Consider the following 23636-nt stretch of genomic DNA (forward strand, 5'->3'; position numbering starts at 1 on the left):
CCCAAGTTAAAACTAATGAAAAATACGTAGGTATATATAAAAAAGTTTATTAAGATTTTCAAATCCCGTCTGAGAACCCGGAACAGCGCCAACGTTCCGGTTTGCACCTTTATTTTTCTAAAGGTTACCAAAACCTATTTTTTTTGTAAACAGTAATAAATTGTGGTGGAGGACACGGCCGCGGGGCGATGTTCGGGTTTCCTTCGGTTGAATATAAAATGTGGTTAAGGACACGGCTCCGGGGCGATGTTCGAGTTTCCTTCGGTTGAATATAAAATGTGGTGAAGGACACGGCTCCGGGGCGATGTTCGGGTTTCCTTCGGTTGAATATAAAATGTGGTGAAGGACACGGCCCCGGGGCGATGTTCGGGTTTCCTTCGGTTGAATATAAAATGTGTGCGATGGATACGGCCCCGGGGCGATGTTTGGGTTTCCTTCGGTTGAAGGTAAAATATTAAAAGTAAAAAAAAAATAATAATACTAGACAAAATAAAAATATTTTAAGATTATTTTTTTATGATTGGCCTATTTTAGGGAGATTCTTTTGTATCCCAGTGTATTATGAACGGATAAAATAACGAAAAATATTTAAATGGAAATAAGGCATTTATGACGTCGTTACGTGAGGTATCGGAGTCTATATTACGACGATCAATAAACAAAAACCTTCAGTATCATTTCAAAAGTTGAACATTATCCCTGCAATATTTTTTGAGCTAAACTAAATTATTGTTTTGAATTACTTAAACAGGAAAAGGTACGTTTCATTTATGTACTTTATATACCTAGCGTTATTTACATTATTCTCTTATATTGCGTAGGTTAAGTTTCTATATCAAACCGTCTCATATCTCACGGATGTTTTAGAAGGACTCTCAAGGATCAAACAATTATCATTCAGTCGCTTCATAATGTTGACAATCAAATGTACTTCCATTTTTTCTTAATTCCCAGGTTTCGAATATCGTGACAGTATTTATAATATTATTCTTGTTGATAATATTCAATAAGAGTATCAATCTATAATAAGTAAAATAAATTAACCTTTGAAGACATTATATAAATCTCAGGTAGGTAGTATGTATCGTGTTGATGTTCTCGCAACTGAATTAAAATCAATCTTTCGAAGAAGAACTTAATCTCTATATTTCGTGAAAATGTTTACATTGTTTATTTCAGATATTGACACTGGTCACTTGGCTAAAAAGCAGCAAAAAATATAGGAGGAAATGTACATTTACTCCTGAAAAGTGAACAATTTTCACAAAATATTAAGGTTGGTTATATGTTGCATGTAAATATCAATATGATTAATATATGATGAAAGAAACTAGAAATTCATTAGAATTTAATTAAATTATGTAAATTATAAAGATTTCAGCACTACGTACACACCTTCTAAATTTAAGGAATATTAGATATTATAATGACAATATATTAATTTAGAAGCCTTATTTATGTAAACATTCCCGGGTTACGAATAACCTGACAATATTTGAAAATCTCCTACTACCACCACAGTAAGCGAAAAACATTGCTTGTGTTGTGATGGAGGACTTAGACAGCCGAGGAATTCAACACACTACGCCTCGGTGGAACCCAAACGCGATGGCAACTCAGCCACCGACCAGTGTATACCATTTAAACTTCTAAACAAAGGCTGATTAAAAAAGAATTTTATTAGTACTATTATTTTTGTACTACTTCGCTCGGCGTTCCCACAAATAACCTTCTCGACCCACTTAGAGTGGAAATTTATTATTGGGATTATTGAAAAAAGATTTTCTTTAGTTTGTTTTCCATGTAGACATAATCTCTTTAGATGTCCATGTACCCGGATGGCGTGGAAAGCATGCCCCTGCAGGAGTGGCACACCTCCTCGTTGGTGACCTACAGCCTGCTGCTGGGCCTGACCTTTATCTACCTGTACCACAAGTGGCAGCAGAGGTCACATATGGTCAAGTTGGGCAACCTCATCCCGGGACCCAAGGAGCTGCCCATCTTCGGGAATGCGCTCCTCTTGGCTGGGAAGAGACCGGAAGGTGTGACGGTTATAAATGTATTTTTTACTTTCATAAAAATTTATCACACGTGACATAGACTCTGAGGGAGATTATTTTCACTGATAACATAGGCCCTGAGGGAGATTATTTTCACATATGACTTAGTCCATGAGGGAGATTATTTTCAGAGATGACATAGGCCCTGAGAAATATTATTTTCCTCAAGGCCTCCTGTGTGGAGTTAATATTAAAAAAAAAAACTCTAGACATTAGATTATATTATCTGTTAGTGCCTATTTGAGCATTTTTAAGGCATCTAAATAAGTAACAAGGTACACTTATTTTTTTAAAATTATATTTGATTTTCGGTTTTATTTTCGTGAATGAATAAATGCAAATCTTGGATGTGGAAATTAACCCACTTCCTGACATCCGATCGAGCTGAAACTCTGCGAATAGACACGTTCTCGATGACAATGCATTCTTTCAACTTTTGGTGGCAATCACGTATACACGCCCGGACAAATTGGTTTACATTACATCTGTTAATAAACGAAACAAGTGTCGGTCCTACCCAATTGGGATTTGCCTCAGTTATAGCGCTGTTGACTCCAGTCCCTGGGGAAATATTTTGTTACTATTAATAAAAACAGGTATATTATATATTATAAAGCAAAAAACTTTTCTTATTTTTTACGGGTTGATTTGATATTTGACTGAAAATTACAAGTTACAGAATTAAGCCAAATAATGTAGACATGGATATTGAATGTGTGATAAGTACAATGTGCGTCAAGAATAATCTGCATTATAGGTGTAACGCTTATACCTTTATTCCAGTCAACATTAGCTTCTAACTAGGCAGTAATGTCTGTTCTAAGAAACTAATCATGACGTGCAAGGTTACAGCTTACATTATATGTATTAATTATACTATATGTGTTATAATTATTGTTCTGTGATTAATGTCAAATGTACATTTTTTAATTTATTATAATATCAAGTCACAACTTTTTATGTTTTACTTATTTTGAAGGTTATACCCATCAATGTAATATATCATTAAATAAGAAGATAATACTAATATATCTAAACGAAACAAGAAACAGAACAAGACACAGAAAAATAAAAAGATTACGGTTACATCTAGGAATTGAACCCAGGATTAGCGATGGGCACAATCGATGAATCATCGATGATTTACTCGATCTTTTTAACTATCAAAATATTTCGATTCATTGTCATGGACAAATCGATTGTGTCAAAAAACATCACTTAGTCCGAGACAATCGTTTTGAAACGTCATCGAACGGGGAATCGATTCTGTCAAAAATCATTTGAAACCTCAGCCGTCACGTCATTGGTCAGAATTCATCGATATAAAAGCGTCACGCCATTGGTCAGAATTCATCGATATTAAATCGATTCCCATATCCGATATACGTCAAAAAGTATCTCTGTCTCGGATTGCTTGACAAATGAGATATTCTTCTCGCGGGTGCATTGTGTTACGTACCACCACAGACATATGAATATTAACATATGAATATTATGCGTACGACCTAATATTAGGCAATTGTTGTTTGGTAATCGTGTTATGTTTGTAATGTAAAAGGTATTATAAATTTGCTGTTAAATGATGCTATTATCAAGCAACCGAAGAAGCTACGAATATGTGAACAATTCATTCAATTTAGGTTGGAATTTACGACGCCCGTACATAGTGTGTGTACAGAATGGCATTCTGAATTTCAATAAGTTGGGAAGGTTATTAATAAAAATAAGTTATGGCTAATAATTTTTAAGGCGACGTTTTTTGAAAAACTTAAACGAACTATGAAGAATCTAGTTGACATGTATTTTAAGGCCACGTGTGTAAATGTTGTAAAAAACCTAATCAGCCCGATGTATACATTTAATATTCTTTTTTTTTAGTATAAGTATTAAAAGTTGTAGTTAAAGAAAAATGGCATAGAGAGTAAACAATAAACATACCATTGCCTGAATGAAAACATTGGTTTTGCCCATTTATTGTAAATTAATGAAGTGCTTACCAAAATGTTGCCATGCGAATGAAACATATTTATGGATCCTTTATGTTTCAGTACACAATGCTAACAACAAGGTATTTTCCCCAGATATAATTGAGACCCTATTGGACCTGGACAAGGGTTACGGCCCGGTGGTGAGAGCGTGGCTCGGCTACTATCTGGTGGTCTTCCTTACGGACCCTCAGGATGTCGAGGTTATCCTAGCCAGCCAAGTGCACATCGACAAGAGCGACGAGTACAAGTTCTTCAAACCGTGGCTGGGAAATGGACTTCTGATTAGTACAGGTACGAAAAAATACGTTTTCTATCACAAATACCTCTACAACTTGTTTAAAAAAACAGGCGTTAATTTTTATATTCATTTTCATAAAATAACAATTTCTTCTTCAATAGTTTACTGGCGTCATTTTAACTGTACGAAAGTGAAATACTTTGTATACATCACTTTTAATTAATAATAATCTACATGTTTCAACGCCAATGGCTACATGAAAATTAATTTTAAAGTTAATTTTCATTATCATGATGAAGAAACCATAGGCTTTGAAACATGTAGATTATTATTAATTAAAAGTACTGTATACAAATTATTTCATTTTCATATAATGTTGTTTACAGGAGACAAATGGAGAGCCCACCGCAAAATGATTGCTCCAACTTTCCATCTTAACATCCTGAAATCCTTTATGGGTGTCTTCAATAAGAAAAGTCAGGCCTTGTGTGAACGCCTAAAGACCAATGTAGGCAAGACTTTCGATGTCCATGACAATCTTAGTGCCAGCACAGTGGAGATTCTTTTAGGTAAGTTTTTATTAGTTTTGTTTGTAATGTTCCTCAAACACCAAAACACTCAGACTTGCAGCATGCATGAAATGAATCATTAATTCCTCATTTATGATATACTATTAAATACGGCGATAATTGATCCTAAAAACTCCAAACTCAAAACATTTCGATAAGAATATATTATATAATGTCACATGTTCCGGGAGTAAATCGGTAACCGCTGAACTCCATCTGTCCTTCTGCTATCCGAAAGTTTTATTCACCAAGTCATCCAGCAGCTAAATCGATATCCAAAACAAACATAACTATCTTCCATAAAGGTCCCATATCATATATTATGGCAATAACAATTTTCAAATAAATTAGGTTTTTATTTCACCCATTTTATTGTCGGTAACACAAGAGCCCGTCGCACAGTGGGCTGAAAATCGCCTTTCATAGACATAGAGACTTGAATTTTCAAGGGTATTTTTTTTGCTAGAAATGGATTCTGCTGATCCTGCGAAGTTTTGACATACTTCGTACGAAGTACGTCAAAAAAATACAAATAAATAGTTGTATATCTGTGTGTAAGGATAGAATGGCCAACCTTATGATTCCAGAGATAGCCTCATTTTTAATGTCAGTGCCATACAAATTTTTCTTAAAAAAATGATAACTCCTTCATTTGTACACGCAATTGCTTCGTACGAAATTTTATAGCATAGCAATGATCAGCAGAATCCATTTCTAGCCAAAAAAAATACCCTTCAAAATTCAAGTCTCTATGTCTATGAAAGGCGATTTTCAGCCCACTGTGCGTCGTCCCACTGGCTCGGTAACGCTACGAAATCGACAGAACCGGAGATCGTGCGTAGGAAAGTTCAAACGATTTGCAGAGCGGCCATTGTGGGGTTTTTCTGCGCAGGGTCTCCGGATTTTGTCATTTCGTACCGATACCGAGCCAGTGAGACGACAGGCTAAGATGTAAATAGCTTCACAGGTCGTTTGCAAAGAAATTTGACCATCGTAAAGTGTATCTAAAGATAATATGGTAATATGTATTATGACGTTGGTGGAAAGGTAACCATATGGGGGAGAGGAGTGATTCGTTTGAATAACATGCTGAAATAAGTTTTTTCATGAATGGTCACATGTCTGAACACTCTTTATCCATACTAAAAGGCATATTTAAGAAATAAAAACATTATTGGATTTTCTGTGGAATATTATAAACGTGAATGGAACGGACAAACTCTAAATCAGTTTTAGTTTCAATTTTGTAAATTTTGTTTTCGGCGTTTATTGAAATATTAATTTACAGTTTCACACAAAATATCACCATACATAATTTGATACTTAATTTAATCGTATACTTTACATTACTTACTAGGTGTAACCTTTTCTGAGATACATTAATATTTCATTGCCATTTTGTTATGTTGTTGTTCAGTTCAATATTATAAGTATTAAAATGAAGTATTTGTTAGGTTGGGTTAGGTTTAAACACATCATTATTATATAACAATAATCAAACCAGAATTTTAAAAGCATCTACTTCAATTTAAGCAAAAGTATACAAGCTGAAAATTGACATAATGTACCTACCATTGTATGTCCTCTCTCTTTTCATGTTTTAGGCTTTTTTTATAATCTGCCTAATTTATTTTATGAAAAGTGATGATGACAATAATGTATGCCAACGTTTAGCTGTAGGAAAATAAAAAATTCTGTTTCCTGTGTGAATCCTTTCTACTTGTACATCTTACAGTATCAATGTGCCTACGGAGAAAGAATACATAAACACAATGTAAATGTCTTACTTCCCATCTTCTTCCTTTATTTATGATAACCAGTCGTGTTCCTGACACTAATACATACTGAACTCCACAAAATACATCGATAAATTTAATTAAGATCTTGTTCCAGCGACTGTCTGTTTAATTGCCAAAAAATGAAATGACTAAACGAACGTGCTCGCCATGTGTATGCGAGAATTGCACTTTGAGTATGGACTTATAGATTCCGTAGAACACTAAATAAGCAAGTCTGGATCTTTACTCCAATTAGTTTCAGGCGACATGCGATAAAAACTTTACCAAATAGCCGATTCTCACAACACAATAACACAACGGAACAAGGGCGAAGTCCCCGTGCGCGATATCTACGTAGCTTCAAAAGTGCTCCAGAAAAGGAGCGACGAGTAAACATATGTTTTAAACGATTATACTGACTTTTTTCGTCCTTTACTTAAACAAATCTGTTCGTGTATTTGATATATAACGCGATTGATTCTTATCTTATGACCAAGAGTGTCGGTCACACGTCTGCTTGGTAGGTAGGCACATACTATGTTTTACACGGGTACCAGATGCTGTCCCTTCATACATGCTTTGGATGCTGCGCTTCCCTTGCGTTTTAAAGTAAAACATAGTATTAATTATCTATTTATTCTAAATAAATAGCTTTGGGTTGATTTTTTCTAACAAGTAGAAACTAGAAACTCGCATCAAATTTACGTAAAAGCAATGGTTTACCCCAGCTGGCGTCACATACGTTAAACTGTACTACGACAATTGTAGGAAGGTATACACACAATACCGCGTAAACCTCAATGTCCTGCGATGTTTTGTTAAATTTCGATATTTAAAAAAATACCCTTGGCGGTTAGTTAGACGGTTGATAAAAATATAACTGGAATTCCCTAACGAAAATAGAGAAAATCTACATACAAAATGTCCTTCCCAGTACTACCCACGGTAGACGCGCAGAACACAGATGACGTCAAGCACCCCCTACCTCTTACCACTCGCATTGTGGTCGTTTTGAAGAATTAATTTAACTATGACAACACAGTTTAAAAAAATACACCTAATTAAGTTTGAATGTGGACATAGATATATTTTTTAAATGGACTCAAATTCCTTATTGACCTAAATACTATCTAGCAAAGTCTGAACTAGATTCCTTTAGGAGATTTTAGCGAAGATTTTAGAGTTGTTCTGATATATGGGAATATTTAGATAAGTCTTACCAATGTTTTATCCCCTTGAAAACGGATTGTAATTTGATGATATTATAGATAATAACACCATGTTGTTTTATTTTCAGAAACCGTAATGGGAGTAAATAAACAAACCGATGAAAATGCTGGATTTGATTACGCCATGGCTGTAATGAAGTAAGAATAATTTTAATAAGGTATGGGATATAGGGTGTCCGGGGTAAATTGCTGCATCTTATGTAGGTATTTCTACATGATAGTACTGTTAAAAAACTGTATTATTTCCGCTGTACAGCACATAATGTACACAATGAAAAAAAATTTCAATGTTATTTTTTTAACGAAAAGAAGATATACCATATATACAGGATGGTGCAAAAGTAATCACCTGATGTTCTTTTGCTGTAATTTTTTTATGATAAACTTTGGTACTGTTTGTGAAATTTGTTGAAATAGTAAACAAATTCATGTCGATTTGTATTCTGCGTTTGTTTACTTTACAAATGTCAAAACCGAATTGATATTTGACGCCATTTGAAAAAGTTACAGCATTTTTGAATAGGGTGATTACTTTTGCTCCACTCTGTATATACTTATACTCTATATATACCTTATCCTCGGATATCACAAAGAACTATTTACATGTATTTTTTAATTATTTATTAATCTTGGGTTAGCTCTTATCGTCTTGTGTGCTTATGATTTTAGAAATATATTTATATGAAAAATAACATTATTTGGCCAACGTTATATATTTTTCAATATTTTAAGTTTAAAAATATTAAAAAACGAAACATCAATATTTGAGGTGGACGTACTTTCTTAATTCAATAATCTCATTCATAAATGTTAAAAGAGGTTAACTTATACGTACCTCACAAGTATATTCGTGAGGGATCCTTCTGCCTATCAGTACGCGCCAAGCTCCACTGACATTTTCCACGTCACTTACAGAAAGTTCAACTATTTTTTATGCGTGTCACAAAATAGTAAAACTGCCCACTTGACCTTTTTATACTTCTGAACATTTTTGAACCTGAACCTTTTATAGTTGTACCAACGGAACATAATACAACAATGTTACCTCTTGCATCTTCAATGTTCATTTATTTCTTGTTATTGCTACTACATACTTATTAATAGATTTTTTTAATATGTCCTAAATTTGTAATCTTCCCTGTAATTTATGATGACCACGAAAAATTGTCCGAAGAAGCGAAGTTAGCAGTCCACAATGGAGTGCTTGTACCTACCCTGATATATGGAGGTGAGGCTTGGAACTGGCAGGGAAAGGATGAAAGTAGACTGAATGCTGTTGAAATGAGATCCCCGAGGCGCATGTGTATTGAAGCAATGTATGATCGTGTGAGAAATGATTGCAAGGGTGATAAGCGTAAGTAAGCGTAGGTAAGCTGAATGAGCTATGAGAGGAGTATAAGGAGAATATATGATGCGAATGCGAATGGTTGCAGAAATCGGGGACGCCCTAGGAAGACACGGCACGATCAAGTGAATCAGATACTCGAGTCGGGCCATGTCAAGAGTATTTATGATACGATGTATGAATGTGAATGAGACAAGAAGTATGTGCCAAGACCGAGTTGTTTGGCGGTTCGTCCTCTCTGCCTAACAACTGACAACGGCGTGATGGTAAATTAGTTAGTTAAATAGAGAAAACAACTTTTAGATCTTGTAGAGAAAAGTCAGGATCTCACGACAAAGCAATGGTGTTTTGATTATTTTTTTAATTTGTTTGCAGGATGTGTGACATCATCCACCAGAGACACTTCAAGTTCTGGCTTCGTTCTGAATTCATCTTTAATAATTTCTCTCCGCTGTCAAATCTTCAAGTAAAGGTCCTTAATACTATCCACGGGCTTACGGATAAGGTAAAACTATATTTTCAACCAAATTATTATATTATTCAGGAAGACTGGCAAATTTACGCCCGAAATTATTATATTGCGGAATACCTGAATATCTCTGCAACAAACAATCTCCTAAGCGGGAGCTTTAGTATTTTTTTTGTGTACTATTCAGCCAAGTAATGAGCAAAAAGTGTTTATCGTATCATAAAAACGTATTCTTTGATACGTCAACCCTACCATTGAGTTGGCTAATTTTATGGAATATTATTCAGTCAATTTTAAGAAAGATAAAGTATTAAGAAAACTTTTTTGTTTATTAACTTCTCCTCTATTACATCTTTAATTATTTCGCTCTCGATTCCGGTCACCCTTTGTAAACACGTTGGCACTATAAACCCTATTCATTACTGAACAAAGTTAATTATTCGGCGATTCCGGTTCTATTTAAGGATACGGAATTCTCCGCAACCTTAACATTTTTGAAGACTTTTGTTTAATGCAATTTCAGTTGTCTCGGATGACATCAGAATTGTCCTTAACTTTAAAATTAACGAATTTTACGCTAACGATGACAGCGAAAAATCGTCAATTTTAAGGTTAAGAACCATCTCTTATCCTTAATTGGAACAGGAATCGTACTTAAAATAATTCACGAATTACTGAAATTTTTGATTTTGTTCGACTATAATATTTTACAGGTTTTCAGAAGACGAAAGGAGGAATATAAATCACGAACAGTTGATTCTAACGGAATCACAAACGGTAATTTGAAAAATGTTCCAGAAACCAATAGAATTCCACTTATTAATGGCAAAAAAACTGGATTGAGGGACGATTTAGACGAGATCGACGAAAATGACGTAGGTTAGTATACCCATCATCTAGAATTTTACTTGAAAATGAAAAGTAAAAAAAATTCAATTGAGTAATCTTTCGCTAAAACTCTCCTTTGATGGTAACGTTTAACAATCTAGCGTTAGCTCAGTTTTGTGGTGAAAGTCAAGAGTAATGCTGAAAACAGTGTTTTGGATAATATCAACATGAAATAAGGATTAAACGTCCTTTTTTACGAAAAGCGCGCACGTTTTAATGCATACAACTTGTGGTATATCTGACTCTGAGAATCTACTTCTAAAATTCATGACAATAATATATAAGGATGAGCTTCAAGGATGTTACAAAAAACTGTGATCCGACAGTCGATCCCCCGACAGTTGGCCCCCCGTCAGTTTGCCCGCCGACCGTTTTCTGCTGTACGTCCTCAAGTGAAGTAAGTACGCAGAGTGGATATACGGCCGTATAAAAAATACGATATACTGATGTCTGCACTCGTCTTTATTTTAGCTAACAATAATGCCGTTTTCACAAAGGAGTGCGGCTTAGGGAAAACACGCTGTAGGTACCTAATTGCAGATAGGATATGCAGCCGCAGGATTAACGAAAGTCGAAATATTTATATATGCCTGCAGGCGTCTTAAGTGGAAATCCGCTTTACGAATGTTTTTGCTAACTGTTATATCTCTGCTTACAAGCAGATTTCTGTGTTGGGAACTCTTGTGAAGAAGTAAAAGGTTCTTTACTATAATTTCGTGTATTTACGTTACAATAAATATAAGTCTGGATTTGTCTACACTGTTCATTACCCGAGGGTTGGTAATTCTCTATTTCTGGGAGCTTGAAGTCTGACCAGGATACCCCACAGGCAATTGCTACACTATAGCGACATCTGTCGGACTCTGGAGTAAGTTTTCTGACTAGTGCCATCTATCGCTTGAATACCCAACTTTTTACCATACATTACACTAACAATAATACGGGGTCTCCGAAGGAGTGCGTTGTGAGGATATACTGCAGACTAACAAAAGCAGATATTCTTATCTAAGCAGAATAAATAACCGAATACAATATTCTTATCAGTCTGTTCAGATCTACTTACATTCAACATAACTAACTGTCCCAGACAAAAGTAATTAATTGATAATATTTAACATTTGTATGTTAATATACTTAACTTGCAACATGCATGTAATAAAAACATACATATTTTGTAAAAAACTTTATGGCTCACCATAATTAGCAATAAAAACAAATAAATTTGTTTTAGACCACTTTAATTTTACTAAACCCTTGCTTCATCAGAAGAATATTAGAACTTACTTAAGATACATATAAATTTTAGGTGTTGGGGGGTGGTGAACAAAGGTGAAGGTGTGATTAAGAGAGAACAGACCGGTTTACTTGAAATATGTCTGGAATAGAACAAAAAATACTTTTATTTATTATTTAACAAACTCGAGCTCTAGTGCGGATTTATATATTTTTTTGTGTTACCAATTTCAAACCTAAAATCGTCTTAAATGCCACCAAAGTATTTTAAAATACCAAAAGTTCAGATATTCAACAAATATATTTACAGTGTCGATTTTTTGTACTTGTACACTGGTATATACGGTATATAGATCAATACATAGGTTAATCCTTTGTGCTTTTGGATTAAAATATGTTCTTCCTCGGTACATTTTGTTTTCTTTACTTTAAAAGTTTACAAATTTTAGATAAAACATAGAAAATATATTTATATATTTTTTTAACAATACTACTCATCTCAGTTGAGAAATCTATTCTCGTGTTCATATCGTGTATCTCCACTCGATAGCGACGATTTCCACTTAAGACGTCCGCCGATATAAGTATACAGGCTTTTGTCATACCTACGGCTGTACCTAGCGCCCCTGAGGTGATATCTCACAAAAGCGGCGCTATACAAATTGCCCAGTAAATAAATAAATAATGAATAAATGGAGAACATGAAAAATTAGTAAAAACTTAAGTAATTATGTCGTATTTTGATATTAAGCAATCCATCCTCACTGCATACTCCTTCGGGGACACAGCATTATTATTAGAAAAAATATTTGTATTGCGGATTTCCATTCAATTCGGATTTTCCACTCGGATTTCGTCTGAAGATATAAGTTCATGGACTTTTGTTGTACGGCCGTACATCCCCTCTGCATACTTAGTACTTTACCAAGGAGGTCATGCAGCAGAAATTTTCCTTTCGGGATCAAGTGTCCCAGGATTGACTGGTAGAGGGATCAACTGTAAGGGGGATCAACTGTCCAGAGGGTCAAAAATCCAGGGAATCAACTGCCGGGGGTGCAACTGGCAGGGGATTAACTGGGATCGCATAAAACACTAATACCCCCACACAAAACTTTTTCTGGCAGTTATTCCACTTTTAGCATTATTTTAATGAGATTAATTTTCTCATCATGTTACTTTTCAATGCATAAACATCTTTATCGTACTCCACCAGGTGAAAAACGAAGATTGGCGTTTTTGGACCTTATGATGGAGGCTTCCCATAATGGAACAGCCGTTATATCAGACCAGGAAATCAAGGAACAAGTGGATACAATAATGTTCGAGGTATGCAATAAAACTTTGACCACCGGAGTACTTGTAGGTACTGACAGAAAAGGGTATCATTAAAAGGCCAACTTTTTTAAATTATGTACATAATATCCAAATATCACTTGCCACGCGTCTACAGAACGGATATGATGCGTTGCTAACTAAATACGGCAAAATTAATCACGCGTTGACGTGTGTCAATTTATTGATCGTGTAAATTCTACATTATGGATCTTTTTGTTTTTTTATTATATTTATAGCGGTGTCGTTGCAATTAAATACATTCGCGTACTAATTTATTGTGAAAATTATGTTGTTTTTCATAATGCTTTTTGTCTCTATCATGTTTTTGATATGTCACTTCTTGAGGGAGTAGGTACATACAGTCCAAAGTTACTATGAACTACTTACTTTGTTATGGGAATAGTTGAATATCACCCCTTGTTGCTTAGAAAGGATGTGAATAGCACCACCCATTTATTCAGGCTGCGGAGATGTTCAAAGAACTCATTTTGGATATCATAATCTCATATCGATTATAGCAATATCATTCCAGATCGGTAGAGCCTGGAATTCTATCTAATATAGTATCATCATACTCACAGAATGCATGGTCTTTCTGATAAAGAATGGTATATCTTTGGTAACATCTTATATGAATCAACATTCATCGGGGGGATCCTTTTGATTCTGGATTAAATCTCTTCTCTAAAAGTCTCTAATGAAATGATCACCGTTATTGATAGGATAACATTATTAGCCGAACGGTGATTTAACGGCGCTCTAATATGATTATCGTTCTAATTTCCTAAACTATCAGGCTGTCTTTCGTGATTATTCTTAGGTATTCAATCTTTATAAATCTTTCTCATTACATTACAATGATCAAAATAATAACATTTTTTTCACAACTTTAAAGGGACACGATACAACTGCAGCTGGTTCAAGTTTCGTCCTTTGCCTTTTGGGAATTCATCAGGACATCCAGACCAAGGTCTACCAAGAGCTTTATGAGATCTTCGGGGACTCCGACAGAGAGGCCACTTTCCAGGACACCACCGAGATGAAGTATTTGGAGAGGGTCATCTTGGAAACATTAAGGCTATACCCGCCAGTGCCAGCCATTGCGAGACAGCTCAATGAAGACGTTCGGATGGGTAGTAAAATAATTATTAATGATGTTTCAGAATGGTAACCAATTTACATTCATTTATTCAGGTCAAATGACCTTTCCAGTGATACGATGCGAAAATTTTAAGTGGTAAAATTTTCTTTCTTATTGGTGATGCAAATTTAGCGTTTTTAGCTGTGACTATTTATGAATTCATATCATGTTTTACCTTTTATTAATCAGATTTTCTGATGGGTAGAGATACTCAGTAAAATCTATAGACATTTATTAGTAAATTTATTTGGGTATATTTGGAAAATACCTTAATAATCAATGTGCAAAGTTATTAATAATCGATATTTCTGTTTTTTAGCAACCTCAAACTTAGTGATCCCCAAAGGAACCACGGTCCTCATCACAACGTATAAGATACATAGGACTCCGGAAATCTACCCTAACCCGTTGGTTTTTAACCCTGATAACTTCCTTCCGGAGAGGAGTCAGGAGAGACATTATTACAGTTTCATCCCATTCAGTGCGGGACCAAGAAGCTGTGTTGGTAGGATATTTATTATTATACTCATCAATTTCTTCGTTTATAACAACAATTCAACCCCAAATTCAATGCCTCCAAGGCATGGAAATAAAATCATACCTTACCAGGGCCCCGACTACTTCTAGGCAGTGAACTACGCCATATCCATTTTGTGAAATGTTGTGAAAATGAATTAAGTCAGGGGGTAAATTATAAAGTATGGGAAGAGGGGTGGGAAGCACCCAGCTATTCAGATAATGTGATCACTAACCTGGCTAAAAATCCTAGGCAATGTTTCGAAACTGCAAAATGATCTCCCAACAGTGTAACACTAAGGACGGGTTCTTTCGACGAATTTGAACAATTCAATTTACAGAATTATTTCACAGAACTTGAAAATTATATTTTTTTAAAGTTTAAAGTTTTAAGTTGTTTTTTAAGTTCCACTCAAGCTCTGTTATTATTTCAGATTTGTGAAACTACTTGCAATACTGATATAATAACAGAACTTTCACGAAACTTGAAAATTAACTTTGAAATTTGATGAATTGTTCAAATTCTGTGAAACAACTGGCTCTGGAAAAATTCTATAATTGGTAGATTTTTATTTGTCCTTGCCGGGATTTTAACCCGTGAAATCTCGTTCATTTTTTGACACCTGATCTGTAGAGCGTAGGTAAATGATAATCCACAAAATAAGATATAAATTTGTTTTATACCACTTTAATTTTAATTGTACTCTACCGGTTTCAGAAGCACCCTTCCTTCGTCAGGAGAATATTAAAACTAACCTATGATACAAAATATTGACAGATATATACACAAAAAATATAATTTAGGTGTTTGAGTGGGAGGTTAACAAAGGGGGGCGGGTAATTGGGGGAATTCCAGCAATAACAGAGCGGTTTACTGGAAATATATCTAGAATGGGACTAAACCATAAATTAATTTGGTTATTCAATATACTAGCGTTATTATTTAGTGATTTTTTTTGATTTCTAGAGCTTCTAAGTTATCCAATCTTTTGGTTTTATTATTACGATGAAGAATTTTAACCCCTGTGTCCTTATTTTTGGAACATTTAAGATGTTTAAATAACAATAATTTTTCAGAGTTTGCCAATCATCTTATTTCCACCAATCATACTTTTAATAAGGACACAGGGGTTAAAATTCTTCATCGTAATAATAAAACCAAAAGATTGGATAACTTAGAAGCTCTTGAAATCAAAAAACCCCTAAATAATAACGCTAGTATATTGAATAACCAAATTAATTTATCGTTTAGTCCCATTCTAGATATATTTCCAGTAAACCGCTCTGTTATTGCTGGAATTCCCCCAATTACCCGCCCCCCTTTGTTAACTTCCCACTCAAACACCTTAATTATATTTTTTGTGTATATATCTGTCAATATTTTGTATCATAGGTTAGTTTTAATATTCTCCTGACGAAGGAAGGGTGCTTCCGAATCCGGTAGAGTATAATTAAAATTAATGTGGTCTAAAACAAATTTATATCTTTTATTGTAAATTATGACGAGCCATAAAGTAAATGCTTATTACAAATATGTAAATGATAATCCTGTTACCTTTTCGTGCATCCATTAATGTTAATTATTGGACTTGCATGTAAACCTTCGGATGAATTTTGTTTTTCTCTTCGTCTTATTTTCATATTTTAATTTTCAGGGAGGAAATACGCTATGCTAAAGTTGAAAGTTTTGCTTTCAACAGTACTAAGGAATTACCGCATCCTGTCAGATCTTACAGAAAAGGACTTCAAACTGCAGGCTGACATTATTTTAAAAAGAACAGATGGATTCAGAATTCAGATAGAACCAAGAATTCGAAAAAGTGTATAAATTACAGTTAGTTTTACTTTGTTCACGTTAGGAGTGAAAGAACTTCCATCGTTTTTTTATAACCTCAAAAAGTGTTAGAAATGACCACCGTTGTTGCTTCAGCCAAGTCTTTCGCTCCTAAAATTAACAGGGGAATTAGATTAAGTTACCTACGCTGAAGTTATGTAATGAATATACTCGTAGGTGCACATTAGGTATTTTGTAGGTTGTGTGGAGAATAATTTAACAAACATGATTATTTTTGAAGATATGCATGTAATCTTTTGGAGTTACCTTGGTAAATATATTATTTTTTAACGATTATAACTATGATAAAAATATTCAGTCTTTTATTTGTAATCCTAGATATTATATCACTGGTAATTTTTATTTGATCCTTTATTGTCCGGTTTCTTCTTCATATGGTCATATAGCATTTCAATTGTCCAAGGAATCGTGCAAAGAAGCGAGATTCCAGTCAAAGCGTATAGGGTTAGTTCATAGCCTTCAGATATTTCTCCTATATGACCTGAAACAATAATTATATGAACTAAGATAATAAAATATTTTTGCTGTATGAAAAGGAAATACAACAGTAGCTGTATTGATGTTTTAATACACAATAATATGTTGAGGAATATTATGGTTTAAAATTATATGCCAAAACCCACTGTCGGATTCCACATATAAAGGAAAAGTAGATCACACACACAACACAAGATTTATTAAACATGAAGTTATGTCCATTCAAAAAATTACTAATAAATACGGCCAGGTAATATTTTCTTATCTCGTGCCTTCTAAATTTAATAAAATGCCAATGGATCAAAAAGTGAATCAATCTGCACAAATGAACCAAAAAAATGATTAATTGATCAAGTTTTTATATGATGATATTGTTTATAAAAACATTAGTATCTATTAATTGTATGCGTGTAATTGTATAAATATGCCTTGAGAGAATTTAAGTATGTTGTGTGTCTTTCTGTGTGCCTATGCCTATGAGTAATTGAATTGAATTAAATAAAAATATAAAATTGAATATATATCTGTCTATTTATTTTATACCTTTGTAGTCACTTGAAATGTTATTCTTCTGTATCCATGTTTTTATTATGGCTTCTCGTTAAATGTGTACTTTTATTTTATAATTAATATATTGAAGATAACCTGCTGCTTTGGCAGTTTAGTGTGGTTCAGAAAGAAGACTTTTTCACGATTTCTATTATCCTTTGGATCATTTGTATTCAAGCGATGTTATTATATACTCGCAGAATCAATGTTCTAAATATACATTCATTGGTGTGATTACCTACCGATTATGGGACTCAACACCAATGCCAATATTCCTGACACGAACATGAAAAGCCCATAGGCCGCAGGAAACATGGAGGGCCTTCCATAGTCAGCGAAGGTCAGAGGTACGTTCACGTGGAGCCAGTTTCTGAAGAATCCAAGACAAGCGGTGAACACCAGCAGGTGGAAGAAGTCAGTAAATTGACTGAACGCTGTAAAATGATAGATTGGGTTAGCTACGAGAACAACATATGTAACATAAATGTAACCGATTCAATAATATTTAGTAACAACTCACCTAGTCTAAAAATGATAACGCAAAGATTTCCGACGAATAATACATTCCGACTCTTGAATTTCACGTAAGAACTTACAACAGCAAACACAGCCCTGGATACTAAATCGGCAGCGGCTCCAGCAGTGATGACATATGCAATTTCTGTCTGATAAAGGATAATTTTTAACATTTTAAATTAAATCTACAGCTTATATCAATTCTAACTTGTGGACTAAGAAACATCGACTCACCTTTGTAAATCCATAAGAATTAAGTATCAAGGGTTCTAAAGTAAAGAAGGTGGCATCTGCAAAATATGCCATCGAAATCCCAAAGCAAATGTTTGAATACACGGGGTCCTTCAATAAATTCAGATCCAAGAAGTCTATCAAAACTTTTCTGAAATAAAAAAAAAACATTCAAAACAATCGCCTAAAATTTTGAAAGAGGAATTCTTCGCCGATTATTGCAATTATCTGAAAACAGCGTAATTATATTTTTTATTACATTTTTCCACTTTTTGAATGCACAGCCTCCGTGGCTAGAACACTGCCAGTCCAGTTACCAATGCTTCGAAGGGATGAAGCTTTGACCAGATGTTTATCCGCACCACTGCCTGGCACGTGTAATATTGTATTCCTTAGAATTTTTTGGCCAATAGATAAGTGCCTTTCCATCTTTAGGCTAAGGAAGGATCCTTTGCATTCCACTGGCAATCGCAAGTCTGGTGAACTAGATACTCTAGAGAGAGTAATTAGAGACTCCCTGACTGTGGATAATACTGTTTTTGGGTTGCAGTTTTCATCAATAGCTTGCATTTCTTGTTCGATGGCTTCATTTACTCGTCGTTTTATATGTTCTTTTGCTGTTTTTGTTTTTTCTTCAGTGTCTGAAAAAAATTTAAATTAAATTCTTGTAACTTTTAATTTCTACTCGTGTGTTATACGTCTCTCATCCACAAAGAAAAAATAACTAAGTTAAGAAGGCGGAAGTGTAAATAACTTTGGTGTTTCAACAATACCTTCTCTAATTTTTGGTCTTCTTGGCATCTGATGCCATTCCACAGGATGCATAATAGCCATGGCTGGAATAACGTTAAGGTTCATTGCAAATAGCAGCATCAGAGTTCCTCTAAAACCGTACTCAACCAACATCATCTCAATGGCCATCGGGAATGCCATGGCTGCGACTCCTATGAAGATTGAAGCTACACTCATCACCGCTGCCCGTTTCTCAGTAAAGTAGTTGTTGAAGCTAGTTAGGGTTATTGGTATCATGATTCCGAAGCCCATTGCTGAAAAGTTTAAGCATGCGAAAAATAATTTTAAAATAAACCTTTTGTAAAAGTTCAAATTTGAAAATTTTGTAACCAACTTACCCTGTAAAAACCCATTAGCAAATATGAATAGATGAATATTTGTAACGAAAATTGCTACACAGGATCCTAACGAATATACAAAAGCTCCAAGCATGCCGACCTGCCTTAGGGTAAAACGCTTTAGAGCACATGTGGTGAAAATGCCTGAAAAATCACAATAAATATACATTAGTTTCGTTTTTACCAATCGGAAAATTTAAAAATACTAAAATACTCATACTTACCAATAAATGAAATGACTGCATTTCCGACTCCGATCTGAGTGGTTATGGCGCTCTTTCCTTCACCAATTTCTTCCAAGAAGTCATTGTATAGGAAGCATACTGATGACAAAGGCGCAATTGTGACAATCTACAAGCAATAATGATCGCTATTACGTATACACAATTTCATGTTTTACTCATTAAGTTATTCAAAATATAAATATTCATCCTAGACCTGCACAAAAGTCAATAGATGTCGCACATTAAAATTAAAAAAAGGATATATTAATCCAAGACACTATCTAGATTGCACGAGGTTCGAGATTAATCTTGCGATCATACATAAATATAGCAGTTGATAAAAATGTGCGCTGAGAAAATTAAGATAATGTTGGTAGTTCTTATTCGAAGTATGATAATATCACCGAAGGAAATATGATCAAATTGGCTCAGTTAGTAGAACAGCGCGCCGGCAAGCCAAAGTCCTGGGTTCCCTAGATGCGACCGTATCTTTTTTTTGATTTTTCCGTTTCAGATTTTCGTTTAAAAATCGCTAATGTTGTCATCAATACTATTACAGATTGAGGTTTTACTCACAGTTATTAAAATAAACTTATATTATTAATATAAGAGTTAGTTTCCCGCCGCATACAAAATCTCTTATTTCTACAATGCGAATACAGTGCAGTGTTTTCAGATTAGAGATGCACAGACAAAAATAGTAGATTTTGAATAATATTATATTTTTCAGTTTGTTTACCAACGTGTTATTAATTTATTTTCTTGCGTTAAGAAATGATTTCGGATTTGAATTAAGGCAGTTTCGGTCAAAAGTTAAAGATTCAGAGCTGCGTTTGTTTCGGTTTGAAGGTACATAATTTATTTATTTCATAACTATCAGAAACGTAGTACATTTTTATCACAAACATTAATACGAAGTTGCTGACAACAGAAACAGGTTTCTACTCGCTCGTAAATAATTAGCAGGAAAAATAATGTTATCGTGAGCACCTAATCTACTCGGAAAAACTTTTCAATTTTTTTTGTCAATATCATCTTCAATAAAATTGTTTGTATTTCAATTATTTCTATATAACATTATAATTACCATATAAAAATGTAAGTTGGCGCAATAACACATTTACTCTAGAATTTGAATCGAATACACACATCCTAAAATTATATTCAAGAGTTTAAACAACCACGTGGTCGTAAAATTAGTTGCAAGAATCCGTTGGTAAGCTCTGTTTTGATGAAACGTGCTAACTTTGATTATATAAAACTATATTCTATAAGTAAACAATTAGTGATTGTGACTAGGTTTATACATATAAAATACAAACTAAAAAAAAAATTACTAAACAAGGATCAGTTTCAGTTCCAGTCTTGACCGAATTTGAAAAAGAATTCTTTGATGGATGATAAATAATTGAATAACATTTTAAAATGTATAATAAGTACTTACAAATATGATTGCAAATCCTACACACACCACATAACCCCAACCACCTTCTTCTGAAACCCACTCTTCTTCATCGTTATGCACAAAACACTCCGTGTTGTTCTCAACACTTTTCTTCACCTCGCTCATTGTGAATGGAAAAATCTCCACTAAATTAATCTGAAGCATTCAACTCTGGAAATTGCAGTTCCAACTAATAGACATATTATGCCTTATTATGACGATTTAATGGGTGTTGATACTTGAGAGTTATCACGTTATATAATTGGGTACCAAAACTTCGAGATAAGTTAAAAGAGAAGGATTCCTGCAGTGAAGAAATCTGTGGCTATGGAATTACAAAGTTCTAAAAGTCCTAGATTGGAATAATATGCTCCCAATATTTCGGTTCTAATTTGCAACTTTAGTCGAAATAGCTAAAACTCTGTTTAGTAACCAGATCTGATTTGTGGAGTACTTCTCAATTTGCCTCTTTCTTCTTGATTTTGATCCACCCAATACCTACCCCCTGTTGGATTGCCATTGCTGGCTCCACTTATTTGATATATTTCTAAAAAATGCTCAGTTGAACCAAGTTATCAATATGGTCAATACAAGTTACGTGGTCTCACTTAAGCCCTGCCATTTCCGTCGTCCCAAACAAGCAATTCAATCCTGATTACTTCCTTTAGTTTTCAAGGTTAAACTTGTCTTTCTGGAACCGTATCTCTCATGAATTCTTTTTTTTTTCATCACAATCAAAAGATTATTTTCTCAGAAAAATAACATCCAGTATCCTTTCATCACTCTTCGTGAGGGTCTAGTACTAGAGGAGTCGTGAGCTGTAGATTTGCACTAAATGGATGAATCAATGTACGATGACGGGGGCTACTTTAACACTTAATGTAGCACACAAATATAATATAGAGAGGTACAAAGTGGTAGAGATTAAGTTTTTGATGTTCTTTGTAAGGAGGTTGATTGGCAACTGGCCCATCGTGGCGTGCAGATCTTACTTTTTGCTGTCACGTGTTATTGTTACATTATTTGATGTTTTTGTCGCAATTATTGTCGGGTTAGCACCACTATTTTTTTTTCATAAATTACTTACATTACTACACGGATAGACCAATGTTTTGGATTGAAAAGCACTGTACCAACGGTGTGATTTCTGGTCGAAATGATTTGACCGTATTTATTGTCGCTTTTACTTAGAATTACCGGAGAGAAAATTTTATGAAACCAATTTAGTTTTTGTAATTGGATAGTTCTCAATTATGTGAGAACATCTGTAAAAACCCAGTATAAATAAATAAATAAAGAGCTCACTGATAGAGAGCTTTTGGTGCTCAGTTAAAGAGAATTCTGCTTTATATTTAAGAAAATGAGATATTGATTATAAAGTGTGATTAAATGCGACAGCCTTGAAGCCATTTATGTGCGACATGAATATATAACAATGACATCAAAAATATTTATCTTGGTAATTGTGTTCTTGTCAGGAGGAATACCATAAAACCATTGCGGATTTTTAAATATTTTTTTAACAATTAATGTCATTGATTTACTTGAGATTTGTATCAAGAGTAAACCATGCTACTGAGAGTGTGTAGTGTCATCTCACTTAGCGATTACCTGTAATCGGTATAATGAAAAACACATTTACCTAAGCCGTTTAATTTTCTTGAATATTTTACCTGAATCGTGCATTTTACCTGCATTTTTGGAGTTCGAGCACAATTAGCTGTCAATTAGTAACAGTTAATCTAACTCATTCGCTATCGGAAGCATTTATATCACTAATTAGTCTATTTACCGAAGAAATATTTTGTCTTTAGTTCCAAGTAGTGTCTATAGGTAATTGTAATTACGATTGTTTCAGGAACAGCTGACATGTGTAGAGTTAGCCTTAGGCCTATTTGACCAAAATGTCAATCGTGTCCCAAGATTTAATGCTTCTTCTTCTGCTGCCATCGGAGGCTGTCCAGAGAAAAATTAGTATTTCTGTTTTATTAAAATCCGGTTAAAATGGGATTGCAGGCCGTTTCCTGGAAAACTTTTGGTACATTCCTAATATATCGGAACACGTTTTCTTGCACCTGCATTTGCCCTGATAATATATAATGACCAAATGTGAAAATATAATGATTCTTATGAAACACTTGTTCCGACGTTGTGACAATTCATTCTTTTTTTAACTAAAAGTTTTTTTTTTTTTTTTTGGTTTTAGGCATTTCACCCTGAAAAGAGTGCTTTGTAACTAAAAGTTTAAAAGGAAACCTTTCAATTTATTCGTTGAGCCTGCAGTCCCGTATTTGAAGAGATCATCGAGGAAATCTGATGCAATAAATAGTAATGCTGAATTAGAACAATGTGTTAAAAAATAGGTGTCGAAGATCAAATAGACTAGTAATAAGAGGAGCCTTGCAATTTTATTCCCTGATA

General features: G+C 34.2%; 2 protein-coding genes across 2 annotated transcripts; one reads left to right on the plus strand and one right to left on the minus strand.

Annotated features, from left to right (window-relative positions):
- The first annotated feature begins 685 nt into the window (after positions 1-685).
- LOC149423946 (cytochrome P450 4g15-like) lies at positions 686-16626 on the plus strand. Its single transcript, XM_089631868.1, has 11 exons — positions 686-757; positions 1823-2042; positions 4142-4339; positions 4673-4855; positions 7931-8000; positions 9583-9712; positions 10390-10555; positions 13011-13123; positions 14028-14265; positions 14593-14778; positions 16445-16626. The coding sequence occupies exons 2-11, from the start codon at positions 1823-1825 to the stop codon at positions 16615-16617; spliced, it is 1677 nt and encodes a 558-aa protein (XP_089487994.1). The 5' UTR covers positions 686-757; the 3' UTR covers positions 16618-16626.
- A 296-nt stretch (positions 16627-16922) lies between these two features.
- On the minus strand, positions 16923-21341 carry LOC149423947 (monocarboxylate transporter 7). Its single transcript, XM_089631934.1, has 9 exons — positions 21216-21341; positions 19772-19898; positions 19548-19697; positions 19191-19463; positions 18677-18785; positions 18421-18568; positions 18191-18335; positions 17913-18104; positions 16923-17125 (listed from the first exon to the last, which is right to left on the minus strand). The coding sequence occupies exons 1-9, from the start codon at positions 21339-21341 to the stop codon at positions 16971-16973; spliced, it is 1425 nt and encodes a 474-aa protein (XP_089488060.1). The 3' UTR covers positions 16923-16970.
- Between the last annotated feature and the right edge of the window lie 2295 nt (positions 21342-23636).

The sequence above is a fragment of the Hesperophylax consimilis genome, chromosome 5 (assembly GCF_061612785.1).
Source record: "Hesperophylax consimilis isolate HC1 chromosome 5, BYU_Hcon_1.0, whole genome shotgun sequence".
Classification (NCBI taxonomy): Eukaryota; Metazoa; Arthropoda; class Insecta; order Trichoptera; family Limnephilidae; genus Hesperophylax; species Hesperophylax consimilis.